We start from the raw sequence: 17,166 nt of genomic DNA, 5'->3' as shown, positions 1-17,166 counted from the left end.
TTGTTTGTTTTTGTTTTATCTTTTTTTGAATTTTTTTTCAGGATAAAAATGCAAAAATATTTACAAGGTAAGTAAGTGAAACAATAATGAATAAAGTAGCGTCAAACCGCTTGTTTTGCTCCTTTTATGTTATTGTATGAATAGTTAAATTACATGAATAATGTTGGTAAAAACATTGAATAATTTCTCTAGAAGGGCATCATAAATGTTTTCAGACGTCATTGCAGTGTTTTGTATTTGGAACACATGTGTCGTGGAAAAGAGTAAATCACTGTTTTCCTCTAGGTGGGTGTCCTTTGTTTTTTTTAAATGTCTATGTGGTTATTTTTTGTGGGGTTTTTGGACATGTTTTAGTAGCTGTTTTTTGTTGTTGATTTTTATTATGTTTTTTTGTTTTCTTTGGGGGGGTTTGTTATTTGGTGTGGGGTTTTTTGCTCACCCTTTGTTTTATGAGGCGTTTTTAGTTTATTTTGTTTTTTCGACAATTCTTGTCCCTTTTTAGTCAATTTTTGGCAAAAATATTTTGCAGTTTTTCCAATTTTTTTTTTCTCGTCTGTTTTTAAGGCATATTTATTCATGTATAACACTCATTTGGTATAATGCAAACTCCCTTTTTTAAATTAACAATTGGTATAAGATTTGGTTTTACTTTTTCTCAGCTCAAACTAAGCATTGTAAGTGAAAAACATTGTTGAATACGTGTGGTTATGAATACAATCATTTACTGTCAACATTAACTATTATTACAATACCAACATAAAATTTGAAATCTATTATTATATAAATATTATTTAATGTCCTTTAAAGTCTGATTCATTATTTAATAAACTAAATAGTTGTTCAGGACATTCTGTTTTCTCCATTCTCTATCATTTGTGAATAAAAACAGTGTGATAATGAGATAAAACCTAATACCAATATGTATGTCAACTTTATCATTGATGGTCTGGTGGTGAGGATTAGGCATTCTCACCGCCAAGACCATGGTTCGATTTCCTTGAAGTCCAATGTTTTGCAATTGTGGGCAGCGATATTTTTCAACTAAACAATCATTGCACAAATACGATAACATACTAAAACAGAGTCATTAAGTTATTATGTAAAAGTGAGCAAAAGTGTTTTGAGTAGGCAAAGAATAAGGGAATGTGATTATTATTGCACCGCTTACATGTCTAGAAATTCCGAAACATTTGGGGCAACCATTTGATAGTTTTGGAGGTTGAAGTGGGCTCAAGCATAGAAATGCACATGGATTTTTGATGATTGTAGTTTTCAAACTTTATATTCACTTTCAAACTATGTCTTTTTAATGAATGTCACAATCAATGACATGCCAAATTATTAATCTACCCTTATTCGAGTGCCAGGGCAACACTCTGACAGTCAGATTGGTTTCAGAAAATGTACTGGTTAAACACAGAACTACTACTAGAAACTAAACTAGTACTATCGTATAGCTGATGGAAAGGTCATTTCATACTGATGTACGACATCCGGTGTTAGGAGTAACGCATTACACAGGAACGTGTTCCTAGAACACAATTACTTTTCTCTGTAACGAGTACAGTAAGGCGTTATAAATAAAATGTTGTAACACCACTGTCCTTACAACATAACGTTACTCCACTTGTAAAAAGCAGATTATGAATCATAATGCCGTCCTTACTTCGACTAGTAATCCTTCGCTCATTAAGCATTATACATACAGCTGCTCCCCTACTTATGACCATTCGACTTAGGAGTAACAGTAGATACAATCTTTTTTTGGGGGGAATGTCGAAAAATATCCGGACATTGCTGCAAGTTAGGTTTTATATTGTGTGCACCTTTTTACGAGTACAGGACAGTACTGTACTGCTTTTTTCCGCCACTACCGGCGTGTAGCGCTGTGAGAGGTCACTCAGCATTCACCCGAAAGAAAAAAACATTTTATACTGTATGTCCAGCGCGCTAAGAACTTTGACATTTTTATTGTTTAAGATACCGTGCATCCATTCAATATGGTTGGTGCAAAGTGTAAAGAAGAGGCGAGCCGTTTTTTTTTAAACGAAAGTGGAATAAGAAAGCTTAATGCGGTTGAGCATATGGTTAGATAGCTGTATTTCGGCCACTTTTTACCACAGAAGAGGACCTCTTGAATCTTCCAAAAGTAAGTTAAACCTCACTTTATTCATCTTTATAGAGCATATTATTTTATGAAATGTTTATTTTTTTAAGTACACAAACATTCAAGTTACTTATACAAGCGTTAAACATACTTATATAAACCTTAAACAACAAAAAAAATGGACTGAAACAACTTACGAACAAATTCAAATACAAAAGATCGTCTGGTATCTCGTTCGTTAGTAGGGCAGCGTCTGTATTTCCTTCTGCCAGCAATACAATGCTGATTACAACACTAAAGATAGTGTTTTCATATCTACCTAAAAAATACAACTGAATAAAGTTACAGTGGTGCCGTCTCGAGCACAGAGTACGAGAATGCTGAATTTTTCCCTTCTGATAACCTGATATTTTCCCCAAAATATATACTCACATCCAAGCCGTACTTACAACTATAAAAAATACTCAAATCAGGGGTTGAATTTTTATGCTCATATTTGAATGTGTGTCACGAGTAGTAAATAATAGACAGGAGGGTGCGTGGCTTATAAAGAAACAACAAAATCAATAGGGAAAATTTGAGCACAGAATTTATGCTAAAAGAGTACTGAATTGTGTTTTTATTTGGAAAAAATATTTTTGAAATACACCATGCCTGGGGAAAAAAGAAAACATTACCTAGAGTGGTTTCAGGACACAAGTCAAAATGGATATGGAGTGTTTCGGCTGTCTTAGTCTGCAAGCTCTCAGAATTGCACAGGCCAAGAAATATGAAAGCTTAATCCCTTCCAAAAGGTAGGTGTAAATGTTTTCTTCCATTCCTTTCTTCCTTATTATGTGTGTGTTTTTTAAGCAGTCGTAGGGGGTCAGATTCTATGCGAGTATACACGGTAAATTGTAACTAACTAATTTCGGAAGTAATGGGCTATTTTTGGGTGTCATAAACAGTAATGGAATTACTCGTTAAATGGAGAAATTGCTAACTGTAACAAACACTGTTGGCAGGGTCACGTTCTGAGAGTCAAAGTCTGGGACGTGTTACTGGTTAAAAGACAAAAATGTTTCGTGGAACGGTGGTGGGTTTCATGCTAATAAATGACGTCTGATGTATGACATTTACGTATTCATTTATGTTTTAAAGCAGCCGATCATTCAGAAACAGCACTCTTCATTTTGTAGTCTTGACTCGTCCTCATCTCACAGCAGACAGGCGAGGGAGGAAAAAAAACAAAGTAATGACTGAAAAGCGCCTGTTTTGGGTATGACGTTTGTTTGAAGACATATTTCTTTCATTACCTTTGCTTCCACTGCCACACATGCACATTGCAATCATTTTATGATGAACATGGATGGACAGGGATCAGTTTAACAGAAGGAAGGCGAGCAAAAGTGATAAGGAAAAGTGGAGCAGTGCATGGATGCAATCCTACCGCACTTTATCCTTTCATTACGGAAAGAGGAAATGATCCTGCCTGATATCAAGAGAAGCAGCTGGTGGGGTAGAGGACCTCTGCGCCACTTGCCAGCACACACACACACACATAGGCACAAAAAATACACAAAAATAACAGTCGATGTGCAGGCGATGGAAAGCCAAAAGGGAGGAGCTGCTGTTGCTTTCCTCATGTAACAATACTCCTAAAGTTCCAAAAAAGTAAATTTGTGGGAAACATTGAAGCTGTTTCGGGTGGCTTTTTTTCTTAACTAAAACAACCTCGAATTAAGAAGATGGGATTCAAGTGTATCATTACAGCTGCAGAATAATTATTAAACAGATCATACAGCCTATGGTTCAGTCAATACTGTTTGTCAGTCTTAATGCAAAGTTATTTTTTTGCCCATTCAAACCATTAAGATGCTTAAATTGGCCAAAGTCAAAAAATAAAAGCATTTTAAGAATGTTTCTATAAAAAAACATTTCCCAAACTTAGAGGTCTCATAAACGTATAACCATAGTTCTGATGTCTATCACCAGCAGCAGCGACCTTTACATTCTCCACAAGCTTTGAATGTTGACCCTCATCTCATCCCTACACCGACACCTGGAATCCTGCAGACCATCTCATCAAGGATGAGGGAGGTAGTAGCTAAAAGACCTAGTAGTGCTCCCTCCCAAAATGAAACAATTTTTGAAAATATAAATAAATACAAAATTTATCAAAATACATTTTAGATTTCTCATTATATAAATGTTTGCAAATACCATAGTGTGTATGTGTACTTCGTGTCTTTCAGTCAACAAGAAATCTTGTTCAGTCAGCCCCTCCTCTGTGCTAAAGCGCGTACTTTTACTGGTTGTTGGGAGGATTTGTCGTGCCCCGCCTGCACTGCGATTAGACGGCTGGGTACAATTTTACATTGAAGAGTGTTGCTTTTTCCTCAAGTTGAAAATGCATCAACTCCAGGCGACCAAAAAAGGTTTAACGCCGAGCATTCCGGAAATAAAACCTGCCCAGCACATTGTCACACTACCGGCGTTTTCAAAATAGTGTAAAAACGAGGTGCTGCTGTTTCAAGCAATTAGAAAAAAAATGCTCAGAGCAAGAAAACACTACGGTAGACACAGGCCCTAACAGTAGCTTATAAGATGGGTGTTACGACAACCCTTAAACCATTGAAGAAGAACCAGCATCCTTTCATAGCAGCAATCACAAAAGCAGCTGTACTGATATTTGATACTGTAATTTACCAAATCACGGATGAGTATTGCATTGAATAAAATTCAAAAACTCATGAAAGTGATTTGGTCTGTTTATTTGCAGATACATGTTAAAATAGGATAGCATTGCCTTTGGAACAACACTATTTATTTTTAGTCTAACAAGATGGGAGAGGAGACGTCTTTGCATTCAACTGCTGTCTCGTTCACCATACTTTGTGGGAGTGACTTGTTTGCTGAGTTGTTGCCTTTCATAACTAATTTATTTATTATTCAATAGTTTACTACAGCACACGTTTATCATAGATGTAGCCTATTAATTCTGCTCTAAAACAGACCTAATCGATGAGTTTCAGTGGAAAATGCAAAAAGTTTCTTCCCGGGTGGCTCAGCCCTGTATCCCCTAGACCAGGGGTCTCCAGCTTGGTGCCCGCGGGCAGCAGGTTGCACCTTAAGCACAGCTGAGTTGCCCACAGACTTATTATGAAAATAGGTCACAAGTGCTGGATCATTGTGATTTTATTGGTTTAGTGGTTGTGTGAGTCTATTTAACCCTGCTTCGGATAATAATCCTGGGAATGGGATAGTAAAAACATAGTAATAACATAATAAGTTGTTATTTTGGAAATATATATCAAATTGACCATCCTTTGCACTAATTAGTAACAAAAAGTAGGTCTCAGATTGAAAAAGGTCTGAGATCCCTGTCCCAGACTGTCCAACAACCAGGTTATCACAAAATTTAACAGTTTTTCTTACTTTCAGAATAAACCTTATATTAGTATTAATATGAAAACTGATTTATGATTTTATGTGTCAACCTGACATATAGAACCCCAAAAGAAGCTGTTCTCAGTCCAAACATTACAAATGTTCACTACCGTAAAAGTTAAATGAATATGTTTCAATTAAATATTTAAATTTACTAAATGTTTTAATCCGAAATGTGTTCAGTCGTCAACACATTTGATTGTATGGCAACAATAGACCAAAGCAAAAATACACCAAAATAAATCACATGGTGGACGTCTTCAATAAGGCTCACATGAATGAGTTTGGAAAACGGAAAAAAAGAAAACCCAACATTAAACCACTTGGAAACTGCGCTCACATATTAAAACAAGTCTGAGTTGCACATCACAAACCACAAACAATTAAGTAGAATAAACGTAATACCTTTAAGTCATTTTCAAAAGAACATTCTAGTCCTCCCTGCATTGACTCAGTGCCATAATTTAAAAAAAATATGCCGGCACTAGTGGCCGTGAGCTGAAAATCATGCAAATGCAATCCACAGTGGAGCACCCTCGCATGTCAAACAGAAGTAAATATTTATTCCTGCATGTGTGTGACAAATAAGCACCCAACAAACACAATAAAAATCAACTGTCAGATTCAGGCCAAGGTTTGTGCAAAAGCTACTATAAATCTCCATCTCAGTGTCCAAGGTTGACTGACAGCTGTCACCGCCTCCTTTCCCTCCCCCTGCTTGTGACAGTCACTCATCAGTCAGTAGCAGGACAATATTTGTCCCTGCCCCCATCCTTCCTTCTCTCCGTTGCCTAATCCCTCACTCAGTGCAACAACTGCCCGCAGCTTTGACCTGCACCGTCGGTTAATACATAATCTGCCATCTCCAGAACTCGTATGTACAAACCCTCCCCCTACCGTCACGCAACGGGAAGCCACGGCTAGTGTGTCACGCAGAGTGGACCTGACCTGTTCTGGCATGGGACTGTCGAGTCCGACGGGAAGCAACGCGCCTCCGCGGGGTGGAAGTAAAGTAGTGGAAATCCTACTGTGTCGAATATGGCAGGAATGGTCGTTGTGGGGGATGGGAGGCAAGTGCTGGTTAGTCATATGGAGGCGGGGTTTAGCTCAAGGCCATTCCACAGAGCTTGGGATACTGAGTGGTTATACAAGTTAATGAAGACCAGTGGTCGGCAACCTTTTCTGTACTACAGTCTGGTTCATTGTATGCCAACATTCCGGGATAGTACACTTTGTTCATGGCCATGTTTAAGCACTTTTAAGGACTTTTGAAGACAATTGTACAATTTCTCCAGTTCAATTAAAAAATTAAATCCGGTGTTCTGCAGAGCCAAAAATATATTTTTAATCTCGCATGAGCCAATTATCAAGACATGATGTTTAGATCTTAAAAAAAATGGTGAATATTTTTTTAGGGAGAAAAATCACTTGCTATATAGGTGTTGTGTAAAAAAGATATGGAGCTTATATTTTCATTTGAGGGAAGACATCCCATTAAAAGTTACCACTGGGAAACACGACCCTTAATTGATGCATGGCCCATAATAAAGAACAGTAAATGCAATGGCAAAGAAAAGCCACCAGAAAGCAGTGTCAGTATCATTTTTAGACAGACATGTTGAGAAACATGGCATTAATTTCAAGAATTTACAAAAATCCAAAAACACATTCAATCCATGAATACACAACATTAAAACTCAAGCATTTTTAAGGATTTAAAACACGTATGAAACCTGAACATTGGTTTCTTAATAGCTTGTTTCACGTGTCTGACAGGAAAGAATGTTACAGTAATCCCTTGTTATAACGTTTACCCTGGACAGTTTTACTGCTTCACAGATTTTCATCATGCATTTAGTTCTGCCCTCTGATTGGCTAAATAGTCCCTAAGAGAGTAGGTTTTAGTAATATATAATCAAATACATCTTTACAGGTACAGTATACAGTGTTTTTATTAGAACAAAACCTTAAGCATTGGAAACTGGTTTGTTCTTTTTTTTTTAATGTATAATAAGGTTTTTACTTAACTTATTTTGCCTGTCTTAGGTTCTTTTTAGAACATATCCCTCACGATAAACATATGTTAATTGGAAAAAAGTCCCGCCAAAATAGTTTACTCAAGAGACATTGTTTCCACAAAACTTAAAAACACAAATTTTCGTAAAAACAACTGGATACGTATAATTGTGGGGACGCTTCAAAGTGGGTTTCTTTTCTCAGCCATGCTCGTAAAAATGATACAATTGCCATTTATGAGGTAGAGCTCATTTGAATTTTCAATATAAAGAGGTATCTAGCTTTAGACCACTGCCCATGACTTAAAGAGATAATTAATATGTGTTTTAACGCTTCTAGTCGCCAAAAAAAATAAAATTGTATTCTTTAAAACAAATTATATTGATTCGAAAAAGATAACAGATTAACTGTCATGGAAACAATCTGTTTTCAAATACTGGTAGGTTAAGACATTTATATTTATTTTGATAAACAAAAATATTGTGAAAGGCTGGGCAAAAAACAAGAAGGAAAATGGTGTGGCTGGGTCAGTTTGATTCTCAGTCATTTGTATTCTTATCTGTGCTTTGTAGCACTCGTTTTTAGTTGCACTACACAATTCAGAGACATTCAGTGGTAAAATATTACACAGTGAACACAGTGTGAAGTGAAGAAACATTTTGACACTGAAGCTATTTCCTTTGAGTATTATAACTTAACAAAAATACGTCAGCTCTTTGAACGCCAGCGCAAAATGCCACTGTTAGTTTGCATGGGAGAGGTGTGGTTTTCATCAACAGAGCGTCTTACTTTCAGCTGAAAATTGTCTACCAAAACAGTTTCTGTTTTATAAAAAATAAAATAACAATAATGTAAAAAAGACCATTTGGTCAAACTTAAGCTATAGTTGAAGTAATGTCTATTGTTTTGTGTGAAAAAGGTATGAAATCACACTTGCGTTTCTTCTAATGTAGCACTAGGATTTCAAAATCAAGCTGCATTATTTGTGGTGTATGTATGTGACATTCAATGCAAATGACAGCAGTGTTGCATTCAAAGTGAATCCCAAAAGGTCTAATACCCACTCCCTCTTAACACTTCACAATCATGAAGACAATAAAATCTGCTTAATTAAGAAATCCGTTGGAGTGTCTCGTCTGTTACAAGAGGACAGAATGTCAGTATTTGTGGATTAGTGCAACAGTGGAAATGGAGGATCTGAAAGGATTAAACATCCCCTCTGTCTTGTCACTATAGTGTGCAGAGCGAAAATGACACAGTCACACGTCGGCCATCAGCACTGTAATTTGATTTTATCTGCGCTGGGATGCTGCGAGACCAAGTCGTTATCATTCATGACAAAGATATGTACTCTGATGTTGCACTGCAAGTAAGCAAACGAGATTTTGGGATAAAATGTGATCACACTTACTCGACAAATATTGGATGCATGTCAGTGTGCATGTAGTTGAGCTATAGTAGGTAGGTTGTTCAGCCCATTGCCTTAAAGCGTTCCCAGGTTACTCTGAAGGACCCTCCTTAGGATAATGGAATAAGGACGCATATTTACAACAGCATAAGCTTGAGGTATGGATATACTTGTGCTTTTAACAGTGATGCCATCCAGGGTGCAATGTTCTTATTGCCAGGGCTGATTATACAGTATATGTGGCTTTACTAAAAATGCCTGTGCCTCTGTTTGGTTCAATTATTGACAATGTTACATACTAATGAGAGTGAAATGAGAAATAAATCCTTGCTAGGAGACTGTGGTAAACAAATGCAGAGCATAACAAATGCAAATTAACAAGCCAATGCCTCGAAGCAATATGAATTAAAGATATCATACAGCATACTGGGCTCCAACTCCAAACATGAATGAAGGAAGTACTACAAAGAAAATTATATTATGACAAATGTGCCAATTCACAAACCAGCAGGAAATCCAAGAAAACAACTAGGGGCTAAATAAGCATCAACATACAGTTGTGTAAAGCGAATGAAGAAAAACATCCCTAATGCCATAAAATCCCATAACATGAATGCAGTTACTCCCTATCACAACTAAGAGAAATAATAGCTTAAGTCTGAAAAGTATAAAAATTTACTTGTGTCTGGAGATGCCATAGTGGACACGATGACAGGTGGGCCAGTGCGCCGACTTAACTTCTGGTTAGCAACCATCGTGCCTTGTCCTTGAATTGAGCATCCTACAGGAACAAGAGCATTGTCTGCCGCTGGTCCTCCACTTTTACGTATGATCTGCGGATTCGGGTGGGGGCTATGCATTGGTGACAACGGCATCAAGCTCCGGTCACGCTTCATAAGCTCCATGGGCACCGTGTAATTGGTAGAATATGCTTTCGGTACTTGTTGCGGTTGAGTTAAAGCTGGCATGGAGACGGGCATTTGCTGGGGCATACCTGGCATAGGTTGGATGGAACCAGCTATAGCAGGCATTGATCCAGTCATCTGTTGTGACATGATCTGCATACCATGCATTGGCAACCCTTGCATAGCCATTCCAGATGAGTATGCAGATATTGGTCTTGATTGGACAGGCATCATGGCGCCGACGTATGGCCCTGAGGAGCGAGGTGGTTGGCCTGGGTACCCTCCAGAAGCTTCAAGGAGCTGCTGTGAGGGAGCGCTACTAGGTCTTCTAGCTACTACCTCTCCCATCCTTGGTGAGATGGTCTGCAGGGCTCCAGGTGTCGGTGTAGGGATAAGATGAGGGTCAACGTTCAAAGCTTGTGGAGAATGTAAAGGTGGTTGCTGCTGGTGATAGACATCAGAACGATGGCTAAAACTATTAGAACGGCCTCTAATGGGTGTGTGAGGCTGATAGGGAGTTGACAACGTCTCTGTGGGCCGCTTTTGGTTTAGGACCACTCGAGAAAGTACGCGCGCTTGCCCCAGGTTGGCTGCTATTGTACGTATATCATTCTCTTCCATGACAGCCAGCAAGCTAGTGGAATCAAATCCCTGTTGGATGAGCGACGAGATGGTGCTCTCAGAGATGCCATTATTCCGCAACAAGGCAAGAAATTCAGGATCGACCGTCTTCTTGTGATCCACAGGTAGAGGTGTTTGTGGGGCCGTATTGGGCGAAGCAGCATGGGCAATGGAAGTCTGAGCGTTTGCAAGTGCAGGAATAAGTGTTCCCTGCACAGGAGCAGATGCAACTGGGACAACTGTAGCAGTCTGTAAGGGGGCTGGATTAGCAGGAGCAACTGGGGCCGCTACAGTAAATTTAGGGTCGGGAATGGTTACTGCGTTTGGAGGTGGCAAAGATTGCTGCAAGTGCTGTTGCAGCCCTTCCTGTTGTAGCTGCTGCTGCTGTATTTGCTGCTGCTGTATTTGCTGCTGCTGGAGTTGCTGCTGCTGGAGTTGCTGCTGCTGGAGTTGCTGCTGCTGGAGTTGCTGCTGCAGGAGTTGCTGCTGCTGGAGTTGCTGTTGCTGGAGTTGCTGTTGCTGGAGTTGCTGCTGCTGGAGTTGCTGCTGCTGGAGTTGCTGCTGCTGGATTGTATAGGGCGACGCTGTCTCTTGTCTCATTATCATACCTTGAGTAGGAGGATCCACCACCAGGCAAGTAGCAGCCTGCTGTTGTGTATCCAATGGGCGACCGTTAATATCAGTATAAACAGACGGACTGGCCTGCGTTGGAGGCTCGTTTGCATACCGAGTAGATGCATGTTCAATCCCATATTGTGCAGGAGACAAATCACGAGAGGGTCTGCGCTGAGCGTCAGGCATTATTTTGGTACCACAAGGTTCCCTAAAAGCCCGATTTAGCTCGTGTGATGGTGTACTTGGAGGAGGAGGTAAATTTGGCGATGGCGTTTGAGGTCCTCCTCTCCCGCTCTGAGCTTGATCCCATCCAGCATGAGCCACAGGGGCAATTCCAAAATGAGAACCTGACCTACTGAGTGGATGAGGATGAGGCATTGGACCCTGCTGTTCGGGCCGGTAAAATGGTTCAGAGGTACGCGGAGTCATGGTTGGATCGTGAGAGTAGTAGTCTTGGTTAGGAATAGACCCTCTGTGAGCCATGGATGCTCGTTCGTAATGGTTCAGCTCTGGCACAGATCCTTTCCTTAGCCCCCCCGGGTAAATATGTCCGTAGTCTTGATAGGAATACAGATCCCGCTTCAAATCCAGGTCAGGAGGACGTACCCCTGCAGGAGGCTCGTGCCACCCTCCTCCACCCTCTCCGTAAGACAGGGAGCAACGTCGACCAGCTACTCTTGCCTGCTGCTCGTAGGCACTATCAGCTCTGTCCCACTGACCTTCATTCCCCGCTAAAGTGGCCCAACTGTGGGAGCGACCGAGGCTTAACTGTTTGTTGGTGACAAGCATTTGAAAAAAAGCAGGAAAACAGAAAATGTATCACACAAAAGTATTCCACTTGTAGCAGTTCTCAGTCTCAAAGTCTTTGTACACAGTACCCAAAGAAGTAACACAAAGAGGTAGGTAGAAAACAGTAAAGACGGAGCAGAGTTTCACCTGATATCCGGTTGTAATATGTATATCTGTGCTATCAGGTGGCTCCCCTTCCAGCTGATAGTCCTTGAATAATTAATCTCCGGTTATGTTGGTTTGGAAAGAGGACACCGCACATAAACACAACACGAACCACACAAGCACTTTACACAACCTACGCAAGCCTACGCTAAGAGGTGGATGATTGAGACACCAAATGTCAAAAAAAACAAAAAAACATAAAAGGAGGGGCTAGGTCGGGTTGGATGCAGGGACGGGCTTGTACTAATCCAATAGGATTTATCTCCCCCTTCCTTTGGTACATTTTACTCGCCCTGCCGATTTCAACCAGGGATTACAACCAAATAAAGCCTGTTTAATTCCACTTCGCCAGTGACGTCATGTCAATCAGAAATGACATGATGACAACGATGGCAATTTATTTGGCTATGATTAGGAGTTTACCAACATCTGAGACTGCTTACATACTGAAATGCCACCTACCTGACGGTGATGATGTGTCGCCAACAGGATTTAGCCGGCTGTTTTTCAGCAAAGGGAGGGCTCTCTTTCACAGAGCTATTGAAGGAAATACAGTTCCCTCTACTAAGTCCAACGCAGTAAATGTCAAATCCACTCTGATTGGACAATAATCCTCCGGGCCTCATGCTACTGTAGAGCCTTCACAATCCGGAATCATACTCTGTGTTTGGAGCTCGTGGTTACTGCCCGACAAGTTTTGTAAGTTTCCACATGCATAAGATATGGGTTAAATGGTTGCTCAAACGGACAGTAGGTCTAGATAGATAGATAGATATTTATTCATCCCTGTAGGGAAATTCACCATTCTGTCTAAATTCTTGCCATGTGAATATTATTGGTTAGTTGTAGGAGTTACTAAACAAATTTGCACAGAAAGTTAATCCTCTTATTTTTTTTGTTTTTGCTTTTATACGTCAAGTAACTCTAAAATCAGCAAAACTAAAACCCAGGCAGTGCAGTGCATGGGGGCAGGGAGCTTCTATGTTTTAGTTGCTAATCCAAAGTACCAATAATACTTGGCTTTCTAAAATAATGTACCATATGAAACATACAATTGTGTAAGCGCTTTTGTCCAAGAAGCTGCATTAATAGTCATGGCGCTATGGTCTATGTATTTTTCGTTCACAATCAAAACTAGAATAATATTGGCCAAGTATTTAGAAACACAAAAACATTAACAAAATGTGTCTCTGGTAGTAATTGCTATTTGTATTGCTTATTTTGATAAGTAAACATAACATGGAAAGACATGACACACCCCTCGAATATAATTATTTTCAAGAAGAGTAGTGCACCAATACCAGGTGAACATATTGTTGTCGATCGCAGTGTTATTTTTTTGACTTAGCTGTATTTAATATCAAGAGACAAATAATGGTCATTAAATATAAGTAATTTGTTGTTTCCGGTGTCTTTAAACAGTTGAAAGTATAGTATTTTTATCTGAAGTATGTGCTAACAATGCCCAATTAAGTTCAAAGAGTCTTTTTAAAGAAAAGATTTCCACTACGCTAATCTGCGTTTATCTTACTTTAGCAATGCTGTACGGGATGCGCAATATGGATGTGGAGGAAAGGGGAAAGAAGGGGGGGGGGGGTTGGACTTTATGCCCATCTTCGCAGTTTTTTGTCAGTGTAGCATTACAATGGTAAAAGAAGGAAAAAGAAAACTAAAAAAAGGAATAGTTTATTCTAAAGCGTCAAAGAAATGCTCATAGTTACTACATGCACAACATAAAAAGCTTGACAGAGGCTGCAATGATGAAAAAAAGCCAAAAGATGGCACTAGGGAGTACTGGACTGTCTCAGAAAATTAGAATATTGTGATCTCATCTCATCTCATCAGCCGTACCGCTTATCCTCATTAGGGTCGCGGGGGGGCTGGAGCCCATCCCAGCCATCTCCGGGCAGTGGGCAGGGGACACCCTGAACTGGTTGCCAGCCAATCGCAGGGCACACAGGGACAGACAACTCATTCGCTCATTCACACCTAGGGACAATTTGGACCGGCCAATTCACCTGAAATGTATGTTTTTTGGAATGTGGGAGGAAACCGGAGTGCCCGGAGGAAACCCACGCAAGCACGGGGAGAACATACAAACTCCGCACAGGAAGTCTGGAGCTGGATTTGAACCCACGACAGGTTCCAATGACATGAACTGTGCCGCACAAGCGCTAACCACTGCGCCGCCGTGCTGAATATTGTGATAAAGTTCTTTATTTTCTGTAATGCAATTAAAAAAACAAAAATGTCATACATTCTGAATTCATTACACATCAACTGAACTATTTCAAGCCTTTTATTATTTTAATATTGCTGAATTTGGCTTACAGCTTAAGAAAACTCAAAAATCCTATCTAAAAATATTAGAATATCATGAAAAAGTACACAAGTAGGCTATTCAACTAATCACCTGAATCATCTAATTAACTCGAAACACCTTGCGAGGGTTTCCTGAGCCTTAAAAACACTCAGCTTGGTTCAGTAAACTAAATCACTGCTGATCTGACTGCTGTCCAGAGGACCATCATTGATACCCTCCATCAGGAGGGTAAGACACAAAAAGAAATTTCTCAAAGAGCAGGCTGTTCACAGAGTGCAGTTTCAAAGCATATCCACAAAAAGTCTGTTGGAAGGGAAAAACGTGGCCGGAAACGCTGCACAACTAAGAGAGATGACCGCAGCCTTAACAAAATTGTGACGAAGAGCCGCTTCCAGAATTTCAAAGACAGTGGGCTGAAGCTGGAGTCCAGGTATCAAAAGCCACAGTTCACAGACGTGTCCGGGAAATGGGCTACAATAGCCGTATTCCCATGGTCAAGCCACTTCTGAACTCAAGACAACGGAAGAAGCGTCTGACTTGGGCTATGGAGAAGAAGCACTGGACAGTTGCAGAGTGGTCCAAAGTCCTCTTTTCAGACGAAAGCAAGTTTTGAATTTCATTTGGAAGTCAAGGCGCCAGAGTCTGGAGAAAGGCTGGAGAGGAGCAAAATCCAAGTTGCTTGAAATCCAGTGTGAAGTTCCCACAGTCAGCAATGGTTTGGGGAGCCATGTCAGCTGCTGGTGTTGGTCCACTGTATTTCATCAAGTCCAGAGTAAATGCAACTGTGTACCAAGAGATTTTAGAGCACTACATGCTTCCATCTACTGAAAAGCTCTATGGAGATGAGGATTTCATTTTCCAGCATGATCTGGCACCTGCCCACAGTGCCAAAACCACCAGTAACTGGTGCACTGACCATGGCATCACTGTCCTTGATTGGCCTGCTAATTCCCCTGACCTGAACCCCATCGAGAATTTGTGGGGTATAGTTAAGAAGAAGATGAAAGACACCAGACCTACAAATGCAAATGAGCTGAAGGCCGCTATTGAAGCATCCTGGGCATCAATAACACCTCAGCAATGCCACAGGCTGATTGCCTCCATGCCACGCCAGATTGATGCAGTAATCCGTACAAAAGGATTCCCAACCAAGTACTGAGTGCATCAATGGATATTTTCAAATGTTTGATTTAGTTTTGCTGTTATAAATTTTTTTTTTACTTGGTCTGAGGAAGTATTCTAATATTTTGAGATAGGATTTTTGAGTTTTTTCAGCTGTAAGCCAAAATCAGCAATATTCAAATAATAAAAGGCTTGAAATAGTTCAGTTGATGTGTAATGAATCCAGAATGTATGACATTTTTGTTTTTTAAATTGCATTACAGAAAATAAAGAACTTTATCACAATATTCTAATTTCCTGAGACAGTCCAGTAGATATGTTCCAAACTTGGTACAGCACCTTAAAGGTTTTTTAATATTACGATGATTATTTTTCAAATATTTGTTTTCATTTTGTTTGGGTGGGAGTGTACATACTAATGGTATGAGTATTTATAACATCCCAAGAGTTGAGGGCACTCGGTGGTATTGGTCTAAAAAAATGCAGCTTCAAACTTTCCTATTTAGTTTTTAATGTTGAATATGGTCTCAAAGAACCTAAAAGCCGTTCATTGATGTAATGTACGAAAATATACCAAAGGTAGACAGAATTTTTTTGCCGCAGGTAGCCTGCATTGATTTAATCAGGCGAAGTTTGTTTGTCTTGAATGTGGCCGGATTTAATCTTTAGATTTTTTTTCCTAAACAATTGTTTTTAGCTAAAAGAAAATCAAAAGTGTCATTATTGTTGAAGCCCTAAGTAAAGCCTCGGCTTTGGCATGCAGTGCGAAAAGGAATAAAAAGGGGCTACTGAAAATACAGTGCTGCTGGAAAATAAATACAAGTGATTCCTTTGCTGCTACGAAACAAAAGCATGCTCTGAATGTTAAACACTCATTAAATTGATGTAGCGATGTGGCAGGAGTCATCAAAAGGAAACGGGATTACAGATTTTGTGTTGACTGCAGAAAATAATGCTGTCAGCTAGATTGTAATACACACTTCACAAACATTAAGTGCATGGCTGCTTGGCTGTCCAGTATTATTGTGATTGTCTTTTGAAGCATCTCTGTGGATAAAAACGGATGTTTGAAGAGGGTTACAATCACACATTGTAATCCATGAATAATATATCATGCCACAATTATAAAGCTACATCATTAAAACCTAATCAAACAAATCTTAACAAATACAACAGTTTTATATCGTGAAATACTGTAGGTTAATGTGTAGCATATATATATATATATATATATATATATATATATATATATATATATCCATTATCTGCACCGCTTATCCTCAGTAGGGCCGCGGGGGTGCTGGAGCCCATCCCAGCCATCTTCGGGCAGTGGGCAGGGGACACCCCGAACTGGTTGCCAGCCAGTCGCAGGGCACACAGGGACAGACAATTCGCTCGCTCATTCACACCTAGGGACAATTTGGACCGGCCAATTAACCTGACTTGCATGTTTTTGGAATGTGGGAGGAAACCAGAGTGCCCAGAGGAAACCCACGCAAGCACAGGGAGAACATGCAAACTACGCAAAGGAAGGTGGGTAGCTGGATTTGAACCCATGACCTCAGAACAGTGCCGCACACGCGCTAACCACTGCGCCGCCGTGCTCCATATATTATATTATATATATATTATATATATATATATATATATATATATATACACAAAA

At 39.8% G+C, this 17,166-nt stretch overlaps 1 protein-coding gene across 5 annotated transcripts in view; it reads right to left on the bottom strand.

Moving 5' to 3' along the window:
* The window catches only part of ctbp2a (C-terminal binding protein 2a), a 97,684-nt gene that overhangs the window by 41,803 nt on the left and 38,715 nt on the right, over nt 1–17,166 (bottom strand). For 2 of the 5 annotated variants that reach the window (XM_088352063.1, XM_088352064.1), the window contains exon 1: nt 9,640–12,031. The exons of the other annotated variants lie outside the window; for them this stretch is intronic. In XM_088352063.1, the coding sequence (XP_088208189.1) occupies nt 9,640–11,890 (2,251 nt within the window). In that variant the 5' untranslated portion in view covers nt 11,891–12,031. Of the gene's footprint in view, nt 1–9,639; nt 12,032–17,166 lie in introns of those variants that run through there. 5 annotated transcript variants of the gene reach the window in all.

This window comes from Urocampus carinirostris, chromosome 13, assembly GCF_059441175.1.
Source record: "Urocampus carinirostris isolate Australia breed hairy pipefish chromosome 13, RoL_Ucar_1.0, whole genome shotgun sequence".
NCBI classification, from domain to species: Eukaryota; Metazoa; Chordata; class Actinopteri; order Syngnathiformes; family Syngnathidae; genus Urocampus; species Urocampus carinirostris.
This window is presented reverse-complemented; position numbering and strand designations above follow the sequence as displayed.